This window comes from Myotis myotis, unplaced genomic scaffold, assembly GCF_014108235.1.
Source record: "Myotis myotis isolate mMyoMyo1 unplaced genomic scaffold, mMyoMyo1.p scaffold_m19_p_9, whole genome shotgun sequence".
Taxonomy (NCBI): Eukaryota; Metazoa; Chordata; class Mammalia; order Chiroptera; family Vespertilionidae; genus Myotis; species Myotis myotis.
Window position 1 is genome coordinate 59359984 of NW_023416401.1, and position 27156 is coordinate 59387139.

Below are 27156 nucleotides of genomic sequence, written 5' to 3' on the forward strand. Positions count from 1 at the left end.
GTATATATATATTTTTACTAGAGACCCGGTGCACGAAATTCGTGTGGTGGTGGTGGGGGGGTCCCCTCAGCCCAGACTGCACCCTCTCCAATCAGGGACCCCTCAGGGGATGTCCGACTGCCAGTTTAGGCCCAATCCCCAGATCAGGACTAAACTGGCAGTTGGACATCCCTCTCACAATCCTGGACTGCTGGCTCCTAATCGCTCACCTGCCTGCCTGCCTGCCTGGTCGCCCCTAACTGCCCCCACCACTGGCCTGATCACCCTTCACTGCCTCTGTGTGCTGGCCTGGTTGCCCCCGCCAGCCTGGTCCACCCTTACTGCCCCCTCTGCAGGCCTGGTCGCCCCCAACTGCCCCCCTCTGCTGGCCTGGTCGCCCCTAACTGCCCCTCCCCTGCTGGACTGGTCACCCCCAAATGCCCGCCTGCTGGCCTAGTCGTCACTCACTGCCTCCCCCCCGCTAGCCTAATCACCCCCAAATGGCCCCCTGCCAGCCTGGTTGCCTCTTACTGCCCCCTGTGCTGGCCTGGTCACCCCCAACTGCCCCCCCTGCCAACCTGATTGCCCCCAATTGCCCCCCCTGCCGGCCTGGTCACCCCACGCAGCCTGCTTGTTCAGTCGTTTGATTGTCCCTCACTAACCCTTCCTGTTGGCCTGGTCATAGGCAGCCATCTTGTGAGGGTGTGAGGGTTAATTTGCAGGTTACCTCTTTATTATATAGGAGGACTGATTTCAGAGAGGAAGAGAAAGGGAGGGAGAGATAGAAACATCAATTATGACAGAGAATCAATGATCAGCTGCCTCCTGCACGCCGCCTACTGGGGATCGAGCCCTCAACCTGGGCATGTGCCCTTGACTGGAATCGATCCTGGGACCCTTTAGTCCCCAGACCAACACTCTATCCACTGAGCCAAACCAGCTAGAGCTGGCTCCTTTTCAATTAAAAAAAATGTTTTGATTGATAATGTTAAGAAAGGCAATCCTATATAATAAAAGAATATACAAATTAACCCTAACGGCAGAACAACTGGGAATGACAGTTGCTATGACACACACTGACCACCAGGGAGCAGATGCTCAATGCAGGAGCTGCCTCCTGGTGGTCAGTGCACTCCCACAGGGGGAGCTCAGCTCAGCTCAGCCACAAGCCGGGCTGACAGCTGCAAGCACAGCTCCCGCCTCCTCGGCAGCGCTAAGGATGTCTGACTACGGCTTAGGCCTGCTCCTCATGGAGCAGGCCTAAGCCATCAGTTGGACATCCCCCAGGGCTCCCAGGCTGCCAGAGGGATGTCGGACTGCCAGCTTAGGCCTGATCCCCCTAGGGAGTAGGCCTAAGCCAGCAGGTGGACATGCCCCAAGGGTTCCTGGACTGCAAGAGGGCGCAGGTTGGGCTAAGGGGACACCCCCCTCAAGCGCATGAATTTTCATGCACTGGGCCTCTAGTTTATAATAGATGTCATGTCTCTGAAATAAGTATCCTGCCCTACCCGGTTTGGCTCAACGGATAGAGCATTGGCCTGTGGACTGAAGTGTCCCATGTTTAATTCTGGTCAAGGGCATGTACCTCAGTTGAAAGCTTATTCCTGTCCCTGGTTTGGGTATGTGAAGGAGGCAACCAACTGATGTATCTCTCTCACATTGATGTTTCTCTCTCTCTCTGTCTCTCCCCCTCCCTTCAACTCTCTCTAAAAATCAATGGAAAAAATATCCTCAGATGAGGTTGGGTGGTGTTATATGGCAAAATAGCTTTGACGTGGGTGGCGCAGAAAAAAGGAAGACCCCGGCCAACAGCCGGAAGGTCTCGATTGGCCCTGATCACCAGGCCTGGGGACCCTACCCATGCATGGATTTCATGCACCGGGCCTCTAGTTATTCATAATAGCCAAAAAGTGTAAACAACCCAAACACCAATCAACTGATAAATGGATAAATAAAATGTGGTATGTCCATACATGAAATATTATTTGGCAATAAAAAGAAATGAAATACTAATACATGTTATCCAAGAATGAATTTCCTGAAATATAAATGTAATTTTTGGCCTGGCCCATGTTGATCAGTGGTCAGAGTGCCAGCCTAAACAGCAAAGGGTTGCAGGTGCACACTGTGCCCCTACCCATCCACCCATAGGGGCGCATGCAGCCAATCAATGTGTCTCTCTCACATCGATGTTTCTTCCTCTCTCCCCCATCTCTTCTTCTCTCCCTTCCTTCCACACTCTTTTTGAAAAGCAATGGAAACAATATCCTCGGGTGAGGATTAACAACAAATATGTAATTTTTACATATATACACATTTTGTTCATTCATTAAGCAAATATTAATTCAGCACCTGATATGTAACTAAAGATTTTCTTCTCTTAAGATTATTTTTTATGTTGGGGGGCAGGGGGAATAAAGTATGGGTCTTTTAAAGACTTACCAGTGATCTGAAGTTGTGATTTCATGGTCAGGCTACCCATTGAACCAAGCTGTGATCCACTGTCACACATACCACCAATAGGACAGCAAACCTGAACATGGCAAAAGAAAAACTTGTAAACATCAAAAAATTCTCATTTTAAAAATATGTAAATGGGGCTAACCAAGCCATTTCCACATCCCACTGAATGCGAGATAATAACCAGTGGTCTTCACATTGCTAAATATAATTTTCAATTCTAAGTATTCATCCTGCCTAACCTACCAGAAAAATCTGACATGGTTGATCATTCCTCCTTCCGAGATTTACCTTCTTTCCTTGAGTTTCCAAGACAAATTCTCTAGGTTTATGTCCTACCCTCACTGATTGTTCCTTCTTAGTCTCCTCTGACAATTCCTTCTCTCTGTATGCTTTTCACGTTGGAGTAACCTAGGGGTCAGTTATTGGCTCCTTCTTATCCTGATACTCAGTTCCTCAAAAATATCATCCATTCTGCACAGCAAAAGAAACAAAATGAAAAGGAAGCCCACTGTGTGGGAGAACATATTTGACAATGATACATCTGATAAAGGGTTAATTTCCAAAATATATAATGAACTTATACAACTTAACAAAAGAAAAACAAACAACCCGTTTAAAAAATGGGCAAAGGACCTAAATAGGCACTTCTCCAAAGAGAACATACAGAAGGCCGAGACATATGAAGAAATGCTCAAAGTCACTGATCTACAGAGAAATGCAAATTAAAATGACAAAGAGGTATCACCTCACACCTGTCAGAATGGCTACCATCAACAAATCAACAAATGACAAGTGCTGGCAAGGACGTGGAGAAAAGGGAACTCTAGTACACTGCTGGTAGGAATGCAGACTGGTGCAGCCATTATGGAAAGCAGTATGAAGTTTCCTCAAAAAATTAAATATGGAGCTGCCATTTGACCCAGTGATCCCATTTCTAGGAATATATCCTAAGAAACCTGAAACACCAATCAGAAAGAATGTATGCACCCTATGTGCATAGCAGCACAATTTACAATAGCTAAGATCTGGAAACAGCCCAAGTGCCCATCACTAGATGAGTGGATAAAAAAGCTGTGGTATATTTATACCACGGAATACCACGCAGCAGCAAAAAATAATCTCTTACACCCTTTGAGACAACATGGAGGAACCTGGAGAGTATCATGTTAAGTAAAATAAGTCAGTCAGAGAAAGACAAGTATCACATGATTGCACTCATATTGGAATATAAGTAACAAAATAAATTGATGAGTGGAGAATCGCGGGGGTAGAGGTGGAGTGGAGGGGGGAAGAGATCAACCAAAGAACTTGTATGTTATATGCATAACCCATGGACACAGACAATAGGATGATGAAGGCCTGGGGCAGGGGATGGGGTGGGTTACAAGGAGTCAATGGAGGTAAAAACGGGACATATGCTATACTTTCAACAATAAAGATATACGTAATAAAAAAAATTTAAAAAAATATCATCCAGTGGTATGGCTTTACATATCATCTATATACCAAAGAGTTCCAACTTTATATTTCTACTAGAGGCCCAGTGCACGAAATTCATGCACTTGGGGGGGCTATCCCTTGGCCTACCCTACACCCTCTTGCAGTTCGGGAGCCCTCGGGAGATGTCCGACTGATAGCTTAGGTCTGCTCCGGGGGAGCGGGCCTAAGCCGTCAGTCAGACATCCTTAGCGCTGCCATGGACGCAGGAGAGACTCCTGCCACTGCCACTGCGCTCACCAGCCATGAGCCCAGCTTCTGGCTGAGCAGCGCTCCCCCTGTGTTAGTGCACTGACCACCAGGGGGCAGCTCCTGCATTGAGTGTCTGCCCCCTGGTGGTCAGTGTGCATCATAGCCACCAGTCGTTCCACTGTTCGGTTGATCTGCATATTAGCCTTTTATTATATAGGATCCCAAACTTTATTCCTCAACTCTAAACAACTTTACTTGGGTATTTAAAGACATCCCAAACTTAACACATCCCAAAATGAACTCCTCATCTTCCCCGTAAATTATCTCAGTTAATGGCAACTCCATCCTTTCAGATGGATGATCAGGCTAAAAAAAAAACCTTGGAGCCACCCTTAACTCCTTTCTTTAATATTTGCCTTCCAACCTGCAGGCAAATTCTTTTCTCGCTATTTGCAAAATACATCCAGAATTCAACCATTTCTCACCACCTCGACCACCAATATGTTCAGAGCTTCCTCTGACAGCCATCTTTTCCCTAGATTATGGCATTAACCTAAAAGGTCTTCCTGTTCCTACCCTTGTCTAGCCTCAGTATCTATTCTCAACACAACCAGGATGACTCTTATCTAAAAGACCTAATATGATATGTGCTTCCAATTTCCTGATTTCCTTCTATTCTGCTCCCCTACTCAGGCACCTACTTCCATGTTATTCTAGCATGCTCTAGCCTTAGGGACCTTGATTCTATTTGATCTCTTGTCAGTTTTACAATCTGTTCCACCTATCCTGGTCATTTTCTTCTACTGACTATATCACTTTCTGACATACTAAGTAATTCACTTTGTAGTTCATGGGTTCTGACACTCTAGGCTAGAATACAAACTCTAGATGAGCAGGGGTTTTGTGGTGTTCATTGATGAAACCCAGAAGCCCAAAACAGTGCCTGATATACAGCAAATCCTTAAATAAATGGCTATTGAATTATATTAAATGAAAACCTGTAACATATCTTCTTCAGTCACTAATCAGGAAAGAGTTAATCTCCATGTGAAAACAGCATGATTCATATAACAAATCCTATATAATAAAAGGCTAATATGCAAATCGACTGAACAGCAGAACGACCAGTTACTATGATGCACACTGACCACCAGGGGGCAGATGCTCAATGCAGGAGCTGCCCCCTGGTAATCACTGCACTCCCACAGTGGGAGCGCCACTCAGCCAGAAGCCATGCTCACGGCTGGCGAGCTCAGCGGTGGTGGCAGGAACCTCTCCCGCCTCCGCAGCAGCGCTAAGGATGTCTGCTGGCTTAGGCCCGCTCCCCAGGGGGGAGCAGTCAGTCGGACATCCCCTGAGGGCTCCTGGACTGTGAGAGAGCACAGGCTGGGCTGAGGGACACCCCCTCCTGGGTGCATGAATTTCATGCACCGGGCCTCTAGTACTTTATAAAAGTAGGAACACTTGGGCTTGATTCCTAGCTCAACACTTACTATATGATATCATTTAAATTATGTATAACCTCGCTAGGTCTCAGTTTCCTGTCAGAAAAATGGGGCTAATACCACCTCTACCTCACAGGGGTTGTTGTAAACTTTAAATGTTTATGTTTTTGGAAAAAAAACAAACCTCTGTAAATGTTTGTTACTTATCATTAATAGTATTTGAATTAAACTAAATATGATTTAAAAATAAAAAAAACTGTTCTTAGGCTTTTGGGGACTGAATAAAAATATCAGAAATATTTTAAATAGGCCAAGGTAAAGATTAAAGTCAAACAAAATTTACTTAGCACTTACTATTTGCCAGGTACTATGAAAAAAGTATACACATACAAAAAAGCAAACAAAATATATTTAAACCCTAAACATTGTCTTGAGTTTTTATACAAAGTCCACTTAAAATTTTAAATATAAAATAATTCTGATGTTTTCCCAAATCTACCAAAATGAAATAGAACAATAATTCCTACTGAGGTGAACTCTATGAAATCTAATGTTTCGTTCCTGGACTTACATATGAAAACATTCAAAGCTAAAATTTTGGCCTTACTATAGTTTTGGTCTGATATATGTAGTTTTCCCTTCACCTTCTTTATTTATTTAAATTGTACCATTTTATATCTTTTATAACCTATAATTTACTAAAAGAGCCATTTTAAGATTTTAAAAATGATTTTTAGAGAGAAAGGAGGGCAGAGGGAAAGAGAAACATCAATGTGACAGCAAAACATAGATTGGCCACCTCCTGCATACTCCCTTACCAGGGATTGAACCAGCAAACTGGGCAGGTGCGCTGACTGGGAAGTGAACCAGCAACCTTTTGGTGCACTGGACAACACCCAACCAACTGAGTCATACCGGTCAGGGCAAGCCCTTTTATTTTAAACTAGAAGCCTGGTGCACGAAATTCATGCACAGGGGCGGGGGGGAGTCCCTCAGCCTGGCCTGTGTCCTCGCGCAATCTGGAACCCCTTGAGGAATGTCCTACTGCTGGTTTAGGCCCAATCCCTGCAGTTAGACATCCCTCTTGCAATCCGGGACCACTCTCCCCTATCTGCACACGTGCCTGCCTGCTCGTTCCTAATTGCTTGCCTGCCTGCCTGCCTGCCTGCTCAGTGTGCATCATAGCGACTGGTCGTTGTGGTCATTCTGGTGTAATGGTCACTTAGGCTTTTATATATTTATATAGATAGATAGGGAAGGCATACACCATAAATAAAGTCGTTAGAAGTCACCCAGAATATAAAAAAAATGAGGTGTTAACAGAAAAGCTTTAACACTGCATTTCAAAGGATATTCTTGTGATTCAAAGTGCTTGTTATAGAACGGGCCCTCAAAGACATCATTATCACATTCTGCATAGTTATTATCTTCTCAATACCCAAAAGACTGTTTACCACAGAACTCAACATCAAGACAAGCAAATTAAGAGGCAGTAACAAAAGTCCAATATCTGAGTGCTGATTTCATGCATAATCTATATCAACAGTTGCCTGCTAGGAAAAAATAGTATAGTGTAGGTTATTTACTCTAAACTAATATTAATTCAAAGTTGCAAAGAAAATCTAAAATCTCTAGAGATAAAACACATTTTAAAAACAAATTAACTTTATATAGAAAGACTGATGACAGCATATATATACTATAAACATATTTAGGAACAGTGATTCTCTCCAGATAATTACAGAGAATCACTATGAAAGAATTGTGAGATGCTCTACAAAAAACATGCTGGCAATTTTAATAATTTAAATTCTTGAAAAGAATAAAAATTACTGTTTGTATAACAGTAAAAAAGAAAACTACAGAAATGGCCTAAATATCAATTGGCAACCAGTTAAATAAATCACATATTCATACCATGCAGCCATTAAAACAAATAACTTATTAATGGCTAAAATGGAATAATTCCATGAACATTTTAACATCACAGAATATACACAATGTAATGTTATTTTTGGAAACAAAATATATATTTGTGCATAGACTTACAAATAAACACAAAAAAGTTTATATCCCAAACTGGTAACAGTAGTGGGTGAGGGAGGTCTGTGTGTAATAAAGAAGGTAATCATTGGGAAACTTAGGTTTTATATGTATTGTTTGAGGTTTTAAAAAGAAACCGTGTAACACTGATGACTTGTAGAATTTATAAAACAGGCAAGACAGGGGATATGCTGTCAGGGGGTAACTAGACTTATCAAGTAATATAATTTATATAACTGTCCTAACCATATATACACTGTATACCTAAAACTAATATACTACTGAATGTCCACTGTAATTTAAATTTTTTTAAAAAAATTTTTACTGACTTTAGAGAGAGGAAGGCGATGGGGGTGGGGGGTGGAGGGGGGGGGCAATCAATCAGTTGCGTCACATACACATACCCTGACCACCCTTAGGTGTACAGCGCGATGCTCCAACCAAGCCATACCGGCCAGGGCTAAAATTTTTTTTAAATAAATGAAGTAGAATAGTAGTAAAAATATATCAAAATGGGAAAAAGCAAAAAAACAAAACAGGCAAGACAGAGTAGACAGAATAGAGAATATATACAAGTCTTGTCTTCTCCCCTGAGCTCCAGACTCCTAGGTTTGACTATTATTTACAAGTGTCTACATGGTTAAAATGACTAAATCGAAACTATCACCTGGGCACACTCATTCAATACCATCCATCCAGTTACTCAAGCCAAAGATACAGACATTATCTTTCCCTCACAACATGTGCTTAGGATTCTACCTGCAAAATATGCCCTATTATATACCCTAAAATACATATCAACTTTTTTCCTTCTCTTCTGAACCATCTTAGTCCAAGCCACAAACATCCCTGCTATGTCAACAAATTACTACAAGTCATTAAAACTGGTCTCCCAACTCCAGTTCCCTCTCGCTCCCCACATCCATTCTCCACATAGCAACTAGGGTACTTTTTTAAAAATGAAGTTAGATGAAGAAAACCAAGATGGCAGCATAGGTTAACGCCGGAGTTTGCTGCCCGCACAACCACTTCAAAAATACAACTAAAAGACGGAACAGACATCATTCAGAACCACAGGAAGGCTGGCTGAGTGGAAGTTCTACAACTAGGAGGAAAGAGAATAGCATACCGAGACTCAGAGGAGGCACAGTGCTGAAGTAAAATACTAAGGTGCGGAGTGCATGCGGAGTGGGCTGGCAGCGGAGGGTGCGTTGTCTGTTTCAATCGGGAGGGAGTCTCAAACTCTGAGCTCCAGATCCGGGCGAGTCTCTAGGGACCCAGACTCAAATGGGACTGTCTGGCTTCGGTAGGAACTCGAAGGCAGCTTTCCCTCCAAGGTTTGTGGCGGTTGCTGGGACTCTGAGGGGCAGAGCCCCTGGGGACAGGACTGAGAGCAGCCATAACTGCTCGCTCCGCCCACCCTGTAGATCCCCCGGGACCCGCCCCGCCCAAGCCCTGCACAGAGGCATTTGCGGGATAGCCTTAGGCAAAGGCTAGATTAGCACCGCCCTCGAGATCCAGCACAGAAGTTCTCCCACTGCAGACACAGCTGATTCTCATAGCCAGTTAGCCTGGAGGTCAAATCACCCCCAGTATTACCGACAACAATCAAGGCTTAACTACAACAAGACTGCGCACAAAGACCACAAGGGGGTGCACCAAGAAAGCATAAAAAATGCGGAGACAAAGAAACATGACAGAAATGGAGGATATAGAGCTCAAAACCACACTTTTAAGGTCTTTCAATAATTTTCTAGAAACTGCCGATAAACTTAATGAGATCTACAAGAAATCTAATGAGACCCTCGATGTTGTGATAAAGAACCAACTAGAAATTAAGCATACACTGACTGAAATAAAGAATATTATACAGACTCCCAACAGCAGACTAGAGGATTGCAAGAATCAAATCAAAGATCTGAAAAGCGAAGAAGCAAAAAACACCCAACCGGAAAAGCAAAATAAAAAAAGAATCTGAAAATACGAAGATAGTGTAAGGAGCCTCTGAGACAGCTTCAAGCGTACCAACATCCAAATTATAGGGGTGCCAGAGTAGAGAGAGAGAGCAAGATATTGAAAACCTATTTGAAGAAATAATGACAGAAAACTTCCCCCACCTGGTGAAAGAAATAGACTTACAGGTCCAGGAAGCGCAGAGAACCCCAAACAAAAGGAATCCAAAGAGGACCACACCAAGACACATCATCATTAAAATGCCAAGAGCAAAAGACAAAGAGAGAATCTTAAAAGCAGCAAGAGAAAGAAACTCAGTTACCTACAAGGGAATACCCATACGACTGTCAGCTGATTTCTCAACAGAAACTTTGCAGGCCAGAAGGGAATGGCAAGAAATATTCAAAGTGATGAACATCAAGAACCTACAACCAAGATTACTTTATCCAGCAAAGCTATCATTCAGAATAGAAGGTCAGATAAAGAGCTTCACAGATAAGGAAAAGCTAAAGGAGTTCATTACCACCAAACCAGTATGATATGAAATGCTGAAAGGTATCCTTTAAGAAGAGGAAGAAGAAGAAAAAGGTAAAGATACAAATTATGAACAACAAATATGCATCTATCAAAAAGTGAATCTAAGAATCAAGTGAATAAATAATCATGTACAGAATGAACTGATGATTATAATAGAATCAGGGACATAGAAAGGGAATGGACTGACTATTCTTGGGGGGAAAGGGGTGTGGGAGATGCGGGAAGAGACTGGACAAAAATCGTGCACCTATGGATGAGGACAGTAGGTGGGGAGTGAGGGCGGAGGGTGGGGTGGGAACTGGGAGGAGGGGAGTTATGGAGGAGAAAAAGAGGAACAAATGTAATAATTTGAACAATAAAGATTTAATTAAAAAAAATAAAAAATAAAAATAAAAAACGAAGTTAGAATAGACACTTTTGGAAAGTGGACATACAGAAGGCCAAGAGACATATGAAAACATACTCAAAGTCACTAATCATCTGAGAGATGCAAATCAAAACGACAATGAGGACCCTAACTGGTTTGGCTCAGTGGATAGAGTGTCGGCCTGCGGACTGAGGGGTCCCAGGTTCAATTCCCGTCAAGGGCATGTGCCTTGGTTGCAGGCATGTCCCCGGTGGGAGGTGTGCAGGAGGCAGGTGATCGATGTTTCTCTCTCATCAATGTTTCTAACTCTCTATCCCTCTTCCTCTCTGTAAAAAATCAATAAGATATACTTAAAAAAAAAAAAAGATAATGAGGTATCATCTCATACCTGTCAGAATGGCTATCATCAACAAATCAACAAATGACAAGTGCTGGCGAGGATGTGGAAAAAAAGGAACCCTCGCGCACTGCTGGTGAGACTGCAGACTGGTGCAGCCACTGTGGAAAACAGTATGGAGTTTCCTTAAAAAATTAAAAATGGAACTTCCATTTGACCCAGTAATCCCACTTCTAGGAATATATCCCAAGAAATCAGAAACACCAATCAGAAAGAATATATGCATCACTATGTTCATAGCAGCACAATGCTGCATAATAAAAGTGTAATATGCTAAGTGTCTGACAGATCAGTTGACCATTCAGTCGAACACTCAACCAGTTGCTATGATGCACACTGACCACCGGGGGGTATAAATATTTCTCTCTTTTCTGCATCCAGTGCGGCTAGAGAGTGGTCCGGTTCCTGAATAGGGGTGAGTAGGGATTGAGAAAATGAAAAGAGATAGACACAAATACAGTAGGGAAAGCTGGGACTGGGTGGGACCACTGTCCTCTAATGAAGAGACAGGGATCCAGAGCCAATACAGCACGTTTATTTTATACAGCAAAAACCAGGAAGTTTTACTAAAGCCCAAGACAAAGAAGACTATGTGCATTCTTGTGGGTTCTTTGTAATTGTCACTTCTGGGTGGACCCAGATAATCATGTTTGTTCCTGGTGCTTGGCTGGATTTAGATAATGAAACCCACCTCCTGGTGCCTGAGCTGTAAGTTGGGCTGACAACACACCTGCCTCTGGCAAGGGTGTGTTTCCAGGACGTGGCTCTGCCAACGCCACTGGATTCCGCTGACAATAATTAAAGAAATGCTCATGTGCCTTCCCAGGCGCTCTCTACATCTCCCCGCTTCTTTGGTTTTTAGTAATTGCATTTGGCATAGCTAAAACCTAAGGACTCTGAGTAAAATATCCTGAAAATGTTAACATGTGCATGTGTGTTGGTTATTCTGTTAACAGCCAGAAGTTTGTTTTTGATGTTTTGGTTATGCTGAATAATTTGCTTACAGTTTTTGATGATGTAAATGGAAGTGTTTAAAAACAGAAAAAAGGGGGGAGATGTGGGGAGTGGCTACAGTGTTTGGACAGGTTCAAGCCTCGGACTAATGAGTGGGCACAGTTCTCTCATTGCCACATGCAACTCCCAGCACAATTATAGCCAACAGCTATAGTTGTAAGCTTGAAACTATTGTCTGAACACATGGCCCCATGTGCCTGAGTGATGTGGGCTTGATAGAGTTCAGGTGCATGTAACGATCGAAACCCACAAGTATGTTGTAAACATCTTGACCAGGCCCTTACTTTGCCTCATGGAATCTAGTTATCAAATAAAGACACAGCTTGTAGTCCGTGGCACTGTCACTAGCTCTCCATCAGAGAGGACAGTGTCCCACCCAGACTCAGCTTTTATTCTCTTGTCTGTCTTTTCTCAATACCTTCACTGCCCCCACTCAGGCTCACCAAACCTGGCTGAACTGGCTCGGCACATAAGGCACCCATCGTGGGGCTAAGTATGCCATGGTTGCGCCAGCTTGCCACAGGAGGCAGATGCTCCAACTGGTAGGTTAGCTTGCTGCTGGGATCGGCCAATCGGGACTGGGTGAGAGGGCTGGACACGCCCTAGAGCCCTCCCGCAGTCCCCATTGGCCCCGATCAGGACTGGACAAGACGAATTCATGCACCAAGCCTCTAGTTTACAATAGCTAAGAGTTGGAAACAGCCTAAGTGCCCAACAGCAGATGAACAGATTAAAAACCTATGGTATGTCTACACAATGAAATACTATGCTGCTGTAAAAAACAAAGGGCTCGTACCATTTGCAATAGCATGGATGGACCTGGAGAGCATTATGCTAAGTGAAATGAGCCAGTCAGAGAAAGATAAATATCACATGATCTCACTCATTTGTGGAATATAATGAACAACATAAACTGATGAACAAAAACAGATCCAGAGACATAGAAGCATTGAACAAACTGTCAAACCTCAGAGGGAAGGGGTCAGGGTAAGAGATCAACCAAAGGACCTGTATGCAAGCATATAAGCATAACCAATGGACACAGACAGTAGGGGGGTGAGGGCATGTGCTGGGGGGTGGGAGTGACTGGGGAGAGGTCAACGGGGGGAAAAGGAGACATATGTGATACTTTAAACTATAAAGAATTTAAATTTTTTAAAAATTCAAGTTAGATCATAACTTCCTATCTCACTTAAAATAGAATCCAAACTCATTATCCTAGCGTACAGAAACCCTATTCCATTCCACCCATGACTGATTTTGTGACTTCACCTCATATCGTTCTTCTCACCCACTGCAAATCTGGGTTTCTTTCTATTCCTCAAACACACTGTTATTCCAGCCTTCCAGCCTTTTGCACCAACTGTCCCCTCTGCTGGGAATGCTTTTTCCTCTACCTTTAAAAGCCAACACTTCTTGTATATCGGCCTCAAGTTAAATTCTCACCTCTTCAGAGAGGTCTGCCCTGATTACTCAATCTAAAGTAGCCACCTACTACATTTTATCAGATCATTAAAATTTTCCCATTTATGGACTGTAAGGCTCACAAAAGCAGGCACCTTGTCTATCGTGATAATCAGTACCTGGAATATTCTATAATTTTTTTTCTCAAGTCCACAATTTATATTAAGGTTCACTCTTTATGTTGTACAATACTATGTCTTGACAAATGAATAAAGCCATGTATCCATCACTACAATAAAACAGAAAGATCTCACCACCCTAAAAATCCCCTATGCTTCACCTATTCATCTTCACTCAGAACCCTTGGCTATCATGGATCTTTTTACTGTCTCTGAAGTTTTGCCTCTTCCAGACTATCAGATAGGTAGAAACATACAATTTGGAGCCCTTTTGGGCTGCCTTCTTTCACTCAGAAGTATGATAAAAGGTTCCTCCATATCTTAACATAACTTGACAGCTTATGTTTTTAATTGCTTAATAATATTCTACTGTTTGTACCACACTTTATCTATTTGCCTACTGAAGAACATCGTGGTTGCTTTCAGTGTTAGGCAATTATGAAAAAAAGCTGCTATAAATATTCATGTGCAGGTTACTTGTGAACTTATTTTCAACTCAATTGGGTAAATAGTAATACAATTGTTGGGTAATGGTAATCCTATGTTTTAGCTCTGCCAAATGGCCTTCCAAAGTGGCTATACTATTGTGTGTTCCTACTAGGACTGAAAGAGAATTCCCATTACTCTATATCCTCACTAGCATTTGGTATTGTTCACTTTTTGAAATTAAGTCTAATAGGTAGACGTACAGTGGTATTTCACTGGTGGTTAAATTGCAATTCCGTAGAACATATAATGTTCAAAATCTTCTCATATGCTTGTTTGCCATCTATGTATATTGTTTGGTAAGGAATCTCTTCAGATCTTTTGCTCCCATTCTGTTTTCTTACTGTTGCATTTTAAGAGTTCTTTGTATATTTTATATACAAGTCTTTTATCAGATATGTTTTGAAAATATTTACTTGCAGGCTATGGCTACTTTTCATTCTTTTAACAGTGTAAAGGTTCTGGTCACCAATTCTAATGTGTGTGTGGCAGGAGACATATACTAGGTGTACCGGTTAATAATACAAATTTTTTTCAATACTTGGGAGTAACACATATGTTCATATATATAATTTGATATGTATGCTATTTTGTTGAATTGACAGTAAGCTGCAAAACTTCATATGTCAAATTTGCTGAAGGTGTTAACATCATAGATATTTTTATGCTTAAAAATGTCAAATTTCGTGCCAAAAAAAAGAGCATCTGCGGGAAGTTTTAATTCATTACTTTATTTTGAAGAAAAAGTTATCGTATACTTCAGGAAGCTTATGGTGAACTTGCTCCATCTCAAGATACTTGTAAACGCTGGTTTAAATGCTTTAAAAGTGATGATTTTGATGTAAAAGACAAAGAACATCCAGGTTAACCGAAAAAGTTTGAAGACCAACAATTACAAGTATTGGATGAAGATGCGTGTCAAACTCAAAAATAACTTGCAGAAAGATTAAACATTGCTCAGAAAACAATTTCAAGCAATTTCCGATCGTTTACAAACAATGGGAAAGATTTTAAACCACGCTTTAATCATCAAACGACCAGAATGTGCCAGAAAACATGGCAAAATAATTTTGCTTCATGATGATGCACCATCACACACTTCAAAACCAGTTAAAGACACGTTAAAAGATCTACCCTGGGAAATATTAACCCACCCGCCATATTCACCACACCTTGCTCCTTCAGATTACCACTTGTTCTGATTGATGGCACAGGCACTTTCTGAGCAGCACTTCAAAACATAGGAAGAAGTGGAAAACTGGGTCTCTGAATGGTTTGCCTCAAAACAAGAAAAGTTCTATTGGGACGGTATCCACAAATTACCTGAAAGATGGGGGAAATGTGTAACTAGCGATGGACATTAATTTGAATAAAGCACTTCTGATGTTTCTCTTGAAATTATCGTGTTTTCTTTGATTACAAAATCCACTATTATTAACCGGTACACCTGGTAGGGGAAGTTTCCCACACCAACAAGCAATTCTCCAACACCAACTGGGTGTCCTACAATTTAACTCAATTCTGACACTATCTACCTGGAGATAGCATCAGATCCTACAGTCCTACACGACTGCCTCCCCTTGACCCCCCCGCCCCAGCACCACTTAGAGGCAGTTGGACAAGTCCAGGTTATCACCTAAGCTTCTGACCAACCAGATATAGATTGGAAGTTCCAACAACCCCCTCCTCAAGCTCAATTAATTTACTAAAGCAGCTCACAGAACTCAGAGAAACATTTTATTTACTAGATTACTGATCCTATATAATAAAAGGCTAATATGCAAATTGACTGAACAGCAGAATGACAGGTCACTATGACGTGCACTGACCACCAGGGGGCAGACGCTCAATGCAGGAGCTGCCCCCTGGTAGTCAGTGTGCTCCCACAGGGGAAGCACCACTCAGCCAGAAGCCTGGTTCACAGCTGCGCTAAAGATGTCCGACTGCTGGCTTAGGCCCACTCCCCCCAGGGACTGCCTAAGCCAGCAGTCGGATACCCCCCAAGGGCTCCCGATCTGCAAGAGGGTGCAGGCCGGGCTGAGGGAGACCGCCCCCTAAGTAGACGAATTTTGAGCACCGGGCCAAAGGTAATTATAAAAAAGGATGTAACTCAGGTACAGCCAAATGAAAAAGATACAGGCTGCTCGGCTGGCGTGGATCCGTCATTGAACATCAACCTATGAACCAAGAGGTCACAGTTCAATTTCTGGTCAGGGTACATGCCCAGATTGCGTGCTTGATGCCAAGTGGGGAGTATGTGAAAGACAGCCTATCGATAATTCTCTCTCATCATTGATGTTTCTATCTCTCTCTCCCTCTCCCTCCCTCTCTGAAATCAATAAAAACATATCTTTTTTAAAATAATAAAAATAAATAAATAAATAAATAAATAAATAAATAAAGACCCTAGCCTTGGAGGGATAGCTCAGGTGGTTAGAGCATCATCCCGATACACCAAGGTTACAGGTTCAATTCCCAATCAGAGTACATACAAGAATCAGCCAATGAATGCATAAATAAGTGGAACAACAAATTGATTTCTCTCTCTCAAATCAGTAAATTTTAAAAATTAAAGTTTAAAATAAATATATAGCCCTAGCTGGTTTGGTTCAGTGGATAGAGTGTCAGCCTGCAGACTAAAAGGTCATGGGTTTGATTATGGTCAAGGGCATATTCCTGGGTTGGGGGCTTGATCCCCAGTAGGGGGCGTGCAGGAGGCAGCCGATCAATGATTCTCTCTCATCATTGATATTTCTATATCTCTCTCCCTCTCCCTTCCTCTCTGAAATCAATTTTACACATACACACACACACACACACACACACACACACACACACACACGGAAGAAAAAACAAATAAAATAAAATAAAATAAAATAATAAAATAAAATAAATAAAATAAAATAATAAAATAAAATAATAAAATGAAATAAAATAATAAAATAAAATAAATAATAAAATAAAATAAATAAATAAAATAAAATACATAAATAATAAAATAAAATAAAGTAAAATAAAATCTAGATCCTAACCCAAAACGGCTCAGCCAGGCTGTTCCCAAATTTCTGACCCTCAGAAACTGCAGGAGTTTCTTGCCTTATGGTTGAATAATTCCAATCTCTGCCTGTCTTCCCATGGGCCTCACTTCTCCCATTTGTGTGCCTCTGATAAGGACAACTGTCTTTGAATTTAAGATTCAATTGGGTAACACAGGATGATCTTACCTGTGGTAACAAAGCTGTAAAGGAAAAGAGTTTTTGTATGTTATTGAAATTAAGCTGTTATAAATTCAGCCCTCCAAAACAAAAATTATCCAGTCTGACATGTCATAGTGCCAACATTGAGAAATCATGCCTAGAGAAATAAAAACACTATGCCCACATAAAATCTGTACAGGAATGTTTATAATAACTCTATTCATAACCGCCAAAAATGTAAAACAACCCAATGTACCTCAACAAGTAAACTGATAAACTGTGGTACATTCATAGGCTGGAATACTAATCAATCAATCAATCAATCAATCAATAACTACTGCCCTGGCTGGTGTAGCTCAGTTGGTTGAGCGTCATTCCATGCACTGAAAGATCACTGGTTAGATTCCAGGTTAGGGCACATGCTCAGGTTTTAGGTTGGATCCCCCATCAGGGTGTATACAGGAGGCAACCAATCAATGTTACTTTCTCACAGTGATGTTTCTGTCTTTCCCTCTCCCTTCCTTTCTTTCTAAAGTCAATAAAAACATATTTAAAAACTAACAAAAAAACTTAGTGATACATGCAACAACTTGAATGAATCTCAAAGGTATCATGCTGACTGAAAACCAATCTCAAAAGGTCACATATAAGCCCTAGCCAGTTTGGCTTAGTGGATAGAGTGTTGGTCTGTAGACCGACTAGTTGCAGGTTTGATTCCAGTCAAGGGCATTTACCTCAGTTGCAAGGTCCTCCCTAACCTGGGCCCTGGTCAGGGTGCGTGCAAGAGGCAAACAACAGATGTTTCTCTCACATCGATATTTCTCTGTCTTTCCCTCTCTTCCACTTCCTCTAAAAATCAATGGAAAAATATCCTCGGATGAGGATTTAAAAAAAAAAGTTAAAGGTTACATATGTTATTTATGTGACAGTTTCCAAAAGGGACAAGAAAAATCTTTAGTTGCCAGGAGTTAAGAGTAGGGGATTGGTTATGTCTATAAAAATGCAGTACAAAGAAGGTTTTTGGTATAATGGACCTGTTCTGTATCCTTAGTGTTGTAGTGTTAGTTAAAAAAGCAAATTTTATTGTATGATAAATTAAAACATTTTTTTAAAGGCTGCATACCCAATTATGTGAAATGGGTTGAATAGTGTCTCCCTCAAAATTCATGTCTACCTGGAACCTCTGAATGTGACCTTATTTGGCCTTATGGGGTCTTTGCAAATGCAATCAAGTTAGGATGAGGTCATACCACATTTGGGTGGGCCATAATTCAATGACTAGTGTCCTTATAAGAAAATGTGTACACAGAAACATGCAAGATAAAGATGATGTAATGACATAGGGGGAACACCAAGTGAAGATAAGGCAGAGACTGGAGAGATGTGTATAGAAGCCAAGGAATGCCCAAGATTACAGACAATCCTCAGAAACTAATATAATGTCATGAAACAGATTCTCCCTCTGAGAGTTTCAACCCTGCTGACACCTTATTTTGGCTATTTGAACTCCTAAACTGTGAAAGAATAAAGTTGTTGTGTTATCGAAAACTACTTAGGTTGTGGTAATTTGTAACAGCAGTCCTAGGAAATATATACCCTATGATCCAATTTATGACATTCTGGAAAAGGCCAAATTATTGAGAAGAAAATACATTAGTGCTGCTCGAGTGGTTTTGGTTCAGTGGATAGTGCATCAGCCTGTCAAGTGACAGGTCCCAGGTTCGATTCCAATCAAGGACTCGTACCTTGGTTGCAGACTGATCCCTGTCCCTGGTCAGGCGAGTGCAGGAAGCAACTAATCGATGTGTCTCTCTGACATCAATGTTTCTCTCTCCCCCTCCACTTACCCCCCCCCCCGGCCCGCCCCCTTCCACTCTTTAAAAAAAAAAAGAAAAATATCCTTGGGTGAGGATTAAAAAAAAAGACCACATCAGTGCCACCTAGGGGCTGGGATTAGGGAGAGATGAAGGAGTACCAAGGCACACAAGACTGCAAGTGTTTATCAAAATTCAAATACCTGTATCTCTGAAAAGGATGAATTCTATTATATGTAAGTTATAGCTCAATAAACTTGACCAAAAAAAGAGCATTCTCAATGTGGGGGGAAAAATATTGTTAATCTAGTTTCTACAACAAAAATAAATATGACTTGGTTTTCCTATCTTGTGGAGATCGCTGCAGGATCCATTTCTAGCATCTCTCTTCTACTTCTATATCTTAATGTTAGGCTAACCTTTCTTTCCTAATGTCCTTTCATCTTACAATCTATCCTTCTTTTACCTCCTCCACTCTTCTCCTAACGCTCAATTTTAAAAGCCATTTCAACTTTGCCTCCATCTATAGCTTTAAAATTCATGAGACATAGATGAATGCCTCTGCATGAATTTCCTATGGAAAATAACTAACAAAATGATTTTTAAAAAAGTTTTCATGCCCTAACTGGTTTGGCTCAGTGGATAGAGTGTCTGCCTACAAAATGAAGGGTCACAGGTTCGATTCCAGTAAAGGGCACAGGACCAGGTTGCAGGCTAGATCCCCAGTGTGGGGCATGCAGGAGGCAGCCAATCAATGATTCTCTCTCATCATTGATGTTTCTGTCTCTCTCTCTTTTCCTTCCTCTCTAAAATCAATAGAAATATATTTAATTAAAAAAAAAGTTTTCACAATCAAGTAAAGTTTACAAGGTATCTCCACCTAGTAAATCAATGTGACTTGAACCAATGAAGTTATCAGTTTGAATCTAGATCTAACATAATGTTAAAATAACCTGCTACGTATTATCCTGCTGGTTATAAAGAAACTTAAAATAGGGTCAATTCTTAACAATTTTATATCATTTATTTTGAGTGATGTTTACTATCACACTATAAAAATGTGACAGAATGTCTAATATAGAAAAAAGGTGCTAAAACATTGCCAGAGGTAAAAACTAATCTTAACATCTTCCTGAAAGGCAGTAGAAAGAAAAAAGTGAAAGAGATAGACACAGTTCACAAGATTATTTCAGTAACATCTTGTCCCATAAACAACAAACAGTCAAACACCTGTCTGGCCTTATTTTAAAATATGTATCCTATTTATAAATTATTAAATAGAATATTATGAAATTTACTTGGTTTCTTTCTAGAAATAACACATCTAACACAATCAGTTATTTTTATAGGCCACATCTATTTTGACCTAGAAGACCTTTCAATAATTTGATATAGGCCTATATCTTCTTAAAAGCCACCAAAAAGAATTTCAGGAAACATACAAAACTGATGAGCAGAAAAATTGCTTATTGAAGCAGAAAGTACAGAATTCAAAGATATCAAGTACAGTAGTATTCAAAGAACTAAAACCTAATGAAATCAAACCCTCGAACAGCCTTACTAAAATACAGAAGCATAAAAGGTAATTGTAAATACTGAGTAGTCTCCCTTGAGTAGGGACACTCAACCATGTTCCCAAACCACTACTCAAGTAGAAGAGTTACGTATCAAAGGATCTCGTACAGAATTCAAAGAGCTCAAGTACAGTAGTATTCAAAGAACTAAAACCTAATGAAATCAAACTCTCAAACAGCCTTACTAAAATACAGAAGCATAAATGGTAATTGTAAATACTGAGTAGTCTCCCTTGAGTAGGGACACTCAACCATGTTCCCAAACCACTACTCAAGTAGAAGAGTTATGTATCAAAGGATCTCTTTTGAAAATTCTGTCTTCATTCACCAGCCACTACTGTGAAGAATGGACTCCAGCCTCAATCCAGTTGGAAGTGGGATGGATAATGGAGTTGGTGATGGTTCTTTTTTTTGTATGATGGTTATTGTGTATGCAACCAGTAGCCACCAGGACCCTGTGGGTTGAAAACTAGATTCTGTTCCCCAGGGCCAGTTACAGAGGCTGGCTGGAAGGAACAATATGTAGATCCCATTCTCTACTAATAATTGCAAAGGATCTGACCTTGGTGTATGGAATTGCTGAAGGTATTGTCATCCTATCTAATAAAAGACAAAAAGGGTAATTAACCGTACCTCCGCTACACTTCCCACGGGCTAATCAGCAAGATATGCAAATTAACTGCCAACAAAGATGGCGGCTGGCAGCCATGCAGCTGAAGCGAGCAGGAGGCTTGCTTGCTCCAGTGATGGAGGAAGCCAAGGTTCCCCACCTGCCGTGGCCCGGCTCTGAGCTCTGAAAGCAACAGCTCCAAAAGCAACAAAGTTTCAATTATAGAAGCCAAACAAACCCCAGATACCTGCTTTCAGCCAGCCACGGCCTCAGAGCTGGGAGCGCCAGTGACGGCAACAGAGTTTCAATTATAGAAGGTAAATAAATCCCAGAATAAAAAAAGAAAAAAAGAGAGGCTCTGAACTTCAGTCGCAGGCCAGCCTGAAAACGGCCCTCAGCCCCTCACCCAGACTGGCCAGGCACCCCAGTGGTGACCCCCACGCTGAAGGGGGTGGGGCCAGCCTGAAAACAGCCATCAGCCCCTCACCCAGGCTGGCCAGGCACCCCAGTGGGGACCCCCACCCTGAAGGGGGTGTGACCAGCTGCAAACAGCCATCAGCCCCTCACCCAGGCTGCCCAGGCACCCAAGCAGGACACCCACCCTGATCCGGGACACCCTTCAGGGCAAACCAGCCAGTCCCCACCCATGCACCAGGCCTCTATCCTATATAGTAAATGCTGATCCGGGACACCCTTCAGGGCAAACCAGCCAGTCCCCACCCATGCACCAGGCCTCTATCCTATATAGTAAATGGGTAATATGCAAACTGACCCTAACAGCAGAAAGACTGGGAATGACTGGTCACTATGACACATACTGACCACCAGGGGGCAGACGCTCAATGCAGGAGCTGCCCTCTGGTGGTCAGTGCACTCCCACATGGGGGAGCTCTGCTTAGCCACAAGCCAGGCTGATGGCTGCCAGTACAGCAGTGGTGGTGGGAGCCTCTCCTGCCTCCTCGGCAGCACTAAGGATGTCCGACTGCAGCTTAGGTCTGCTCCCCGCTGGCAAGTGGACATCCCCCGAGGGCTGCCAGGCTGCCGGGCTGCCAGAGGGATGTCTGATTGCCAGCGTAGGCCCAATCCCCCAGGGAGCAGGCCTAAGCCAGCAGGTGGTCATCCCCCGAGGGGTCCCAGACTGCGAGAGGGCACAGGCCAGGCTGAGGGACCCCCCCACCCAGTGCACAAATTTTTGTGCACTGGGCCTCTAGTAGGAGATAAAAGTACTTTAGGTTGGAGTAGAAAATAAATAAATACTCATTTCTGTAACTTAAATCTCTCAACAAAAGATGAGAGAATGAACTCAAATCCACTCATGATGGGGAAAAGTTGCTTTCCTATTTACTGGAAAAAGTTATCTTAACAGGGAGGTAGGATGTGGACCATCCTCTCTCCCCCACGACATTGACACCTTGGCTCTAAACATCACATGTCATTGAAAGCTCCTTTCTCATTTTCCAACCAAATATTATCAGAATGGATTCTAAAGAATATGCATAAAGAGATGATTATCTTTTTCAAAGAGAAAAACAGGAAAGTACAAATTTCAAGGTTCAATACTATGAAAACAAAGTTTAAGGAAATTGGCACCAGAACTGAACTTTTAGCATTCATTTGTTGGTTTGAACTCTGTATCCAGTATTCCAGAAGTCAATTTTCCCCTGTTCTCCCAAATAGCTTTCTGACAAACATTTTAATAATATTAACTACTATTACAAGTTATTTCCCAGCTTTCACTAGTTACAGCTAGAATTTAAAGGATTTGACATGCAACAATAAATATTGTTGTGCTACTATAAATACTGCTCTTCTGAAAACGCTTGTGTAATATTATACAAACTAATCTACATACATAAAAGTCTAAGCGACCTTTACGACCGGTTCTTATGATGATGCACTGACCACGACCACCAGGGGGCAGACACTCAATGCAGGAGCTGCCCCCTGGTAGTCAGTGTGCTCCCACAGCTAATTTCCCACAGCCAGCCAATTTCCTGCAGTCCCTCCCCGCCCCAGCCAGCTGGCCCCAATCATCCCCGATCACCAGCCAGGCCGAGGGACCCAACCCATGCCCGAATTCGTGCACCAGGCCTCTAGTGATTATATAAAGTTGAATTTCTTGGCTCCCAAAAAACTCTTGTTTCTGACCATCTCTCAATACCAATGAATTCTCAAAATGTAAGACTCTGGTGGCCACCATCCCCAACCTTCCAGAAAACCTTTCTCATATCATTTCTGAACAATGAAGAACTAACACCCTGACCTGCGTGGTGGCTTAGTTGGTCCCATGCACCAAAAGGTCACCAGTTCAATTCCCAGTCAGGGCACATGCCAGGATTGCAGGCTCTACTGGTGCTAGCAGGAGGCAACTGATCAATGTTTCTCTCTCACATTAATGTTTCTCTCTCCCATTCTCTCTAAAAATAAAAACATTTTTTAAAAAGATATCAATACTAATTAGTTACTGAGTAACATGTATGCACACTTTAGAAACAAATGCATGTGTTTTTATTAAAAGGAGTAACAAGTCTAGCTAGTTTGGCTCAATGGGTAGAGCATCAGCCTGCGGACTGAATGATCCTGGGTTCAATTCTGGTCAAGGGCACATGCCCAGGTTGCGACCTTGATCCCCCGTAGGGGCGTGCAAGTGGTAGCCAATCAGTGATTCTCATCATTGATGTTTCTATCTCTCTCTACCTCCCCCTTCCTCTCTGAAATCAATGAAAATATATTTTCAAATAAATGAAGGAAAAAAAAACAGTTATTGAGACTGTATTAAAAACCAGGAAAAAAAATCAAAGAGAGAATCATTTACACCAAGAGCTCTAAATACTGGGGGTAGGAAAGGTGGCACAAATTACCACTTACCCATTAGGAAACAAATAGGATTATGAAAGCAGGAGCCAATTCTACACTCCAAAAAAATAAAATTGGGTCTGCAGACTTTCACTTTATTATTTATTCTATCTCAAAACTACCTCCTCTACTTTGACTGAATCTGAAAAGGAACTGAATAAAAATATTGTTCCAAAGAAGGCAAAATACCCTGCACACCTTTTTGTTCTCACAGGTAAACAAATTGAAATCTAGGAAATTTAGCCGAAACTGGTTTGGCTCAGTGGATAGAGCGTCAGCCTGCAGACTGAAGGGTCCCAGGTTCGATTCCGGTCAAGGGCGTGTACCTGGGTTGCGGGCATATCCCCAGTGGGAGATGTGCAGGAGGCAGCTGATCGATGTTTCTCTCTCATCGATGTTTCTAGCTCTCTGTCTCTCTCCCTTCCTCTCTGTAAAAAATCAATAAAATATATATAAAAAAAAAAAAAAAAGAAAGAAATCCAGGAAATTTAGATGGATTGCCCAATTAGGCAAAGAATTCTTACACAGGACACCAAAAGTACCATATACACACACATACAAAATTTGAGAAATTAAGCCTTGTCAAAATTAGGAACTTCTACTCATCAAAAGATGTTAAGAAAATGAAAAGACAAGCAAAAGGCTGGGAAAATATATTTGTAAGACACATATCCGATTAAAGGATTTATATCCTGAATTCACACACACAAAAATACTCTTACAACTTGATAATAATAAGGCAAACAACCCAATCAAAATGGACTGATCTAGGTCAGAACAGAAGATATGGCCAAAAAACTGAGATCTCTAGCCTTGCTTGGTGTTAATTTCATTATTTAAAACCATGATTCCATAAAGGAACCAAAAAAAGGTAAAAGTGAAACAAACAAAAAACACGTCATTGCTGTACTTGAACTTACTCAGTTTAGTCCTTTTCAAAATAATTAAAGTACTAGAGGCCCAGTGCATGAATTCATGCACCAGCGGGGACCCTCAGCCTGGCCTGTGGGATCGGGCCAAACCCGGCTCTCCGACACCACCCGAGGGGTCCTGGATTGTGAGAGGGCGCAGGCCAGGCCGAAGGACCCCACTGGTGCACAATCGGGGCCAGGGAGGGGCGCGGGAGGTTGGCCAGCCGGAGAGGGACCACAGGAGAGCTCCAGTGCATGTCCAGCCCATCTCGCTCAGTCCCGATTGGCCGGACCCCACCAGCAAGCTAACCTACTGGTCAGAGGGTCTGGCCCCTGGTGGTCAGTGTACATCATAGTGAGAGATTGAGCGGTCTTAGCATATCATTAGCATATTTCGCTTTGATTGGTTGAATGGCTGATCGAACACTTAGCGTATTAGGCTTTTATTATATAGGATGTTGAGCTTAGGATCACTCCAACTCTCTCTTAGTAAAAACAAAAAAACCCTGCCCTAACCAGTTTGGCTCAGTGGATAGAGCGTTGGCCTGCGGACTCAAGGGTCCCAGGTTCGATTCCGGTCAAGGGCCTGTACCTTGGTTGCGGGCACATCCCCAGCAGGGGGTGTGCAGGAGGCAGCTGATTAATGTTTCTCTCTCATCAGTGTTTCTAACTATCCCTCTCCCTTCCTCTCTGTAAAAAATCAATATTTTTTTTTTAAAAAAACAACACAAAGCCCTAACAAATACCAGTCTCAAAATTTCAAATCATCACACCTTAAATCATGTTAAGAAATGAATCACTGCCGAACCGGTTTGGCTCAGTGGATAGAGCATCGGCCTGCGGACTCAAGGGTCCCGGGTTCGATTCCTGGTTGCGGGCACATCCCCAGTGGGGGGCGTGCAGGAGGCAGCTGATCGATCTCTCTCATCGATGTTTCTAACTCTCTATCCCTCTCCCTTCTTCTCTGTAAAAAATCAATACAAATATTTAAAAAAAAAAAAAAGAAGTGAATCACTGAAATGAATGAAACAGATTTTCTTCTCCTTAGAATGACAAAAGGTAACCCTTGTTTGAATACCTCAGGCTGACTTGTATTTTCTTAGAGAAACAGTAACAACAGCAAGTCCCAAGAGAAGAATCAAATTTCTTCAATAAGATCTTATATTTTCCTTCTCTAAAGTAAAATTTAAGTAACACAGGGACTCTTCCTGGCCTAAGAGGTCAATCCTTTATAAATGTTTACCCCATCAAGTAAATGGTTAACAGAAGAATAGAAAAATCCAAAACTGAAAAAAAATGTAATGAAGGTTCTGCCCCCCAAGAGGGAGGTGACCAGCGGTGGCCATCGCCCTGCCCACTGGTCGCCCCACAGATCGGCCCTGATCATCAGCCAGGCCTAGGGACCCCACCCTATAGAATGGGAACAGTCTCTTAGTATTAAAAATTAAAACCTGGCAAGGCTACTCTAACAATGAAAAAACAGGATGATGCAGCGATGACAAGCATGGACTCTGGCTTGCACATTTTGTGGTCAGCCTTGATTCTGACACTTATAACTGTGTGACAAAGACAATTACTTAACTTCTCTCCGCTTCAGTTTTTCCACCCATAGAATGGGGAAAATGGTTCTACTGCCTCAGAAGGATCATGTTATGTACTACTTTTTATAATCAGGGCAAAAAAATGTAGCTGCCCATACAACAGCAAGATGCCTTTCACCTGTATGAAAAGTATGGTCACTGCCCTAACCAGTTTGGCTCAGTGGATAGAGCGTCGGCCTGTGGACTGAAGGGTCCCAGGTTCGATTCTGGTCAAGGGCATATACCTTGGTTGTGGGCACATCCCCAGTAGGGGGTGTGCAGGAAGCAGCTGATTGATGTTTCTTCTCATCGATGTTTCTGACTCTCTATACCTCTCCCTTCCTCTCTGTAAAAAATCAATAAAATATATTTTTTTTAAAAAAGAGAAAAAAAAGAAAAGTATGGTCACTGGTGCATGCAGTGTCCCAGATTGTGAGAGGGATCCCCATGGGGATCAGGCCTAAACCGGCAGTCGGACAAGAGGGTGCAGGCCAGACTGAGGGACACCCCCCGCCCCCCAAGAACAATTTCGTGCAGCAGGCCTCTAGTAAAAGAATAAGAAAGTATAAAACCTCAAGGGCAAAGACAAAGGGGGAATATGACCGCAGATAAATGTCAGCAACATTCTGAACAATGAAAAGCAGTAGTAGTTACATTC

General features: G+C 42.0%; 1 protein-coding gene across 11 annotated transcripts in view; it reads right to left on the reverse strand.

The window, feature by feature from the left end:
- The window catches only part of ITCH (itchy E3 ubiquitin protein ligase), a 128071-nt gene that overhangs the window by 89680 nt on the left and 11235 nt on the right, over nucleotides 1–27156 (reverse strand). For 8 of the 11 annotated variants that reach the window (XM_036322858.1, XM_036322857.1, XM_036322861.1 and 5 more), the window contains one exon: nucleotides 2422–2512. In XM_036322858.1, coding sequence (XP_036178751.1) covers nucleotides 2422–2491 — 70 coding nt within the window. In that variant the 5' untranslated portion in view covers nucleotides 2492–2512. Of the gene's footprint in view, nucleotides 1–2421; nucleotides 2513–2685; nucleotides 2914–27156 lie in introns of all 11 variants that reach the window. The other 3 variants (XM_036322855.1, XM_036322853.1, XM_036322854.1) reach the window with 2 other exon arrangements.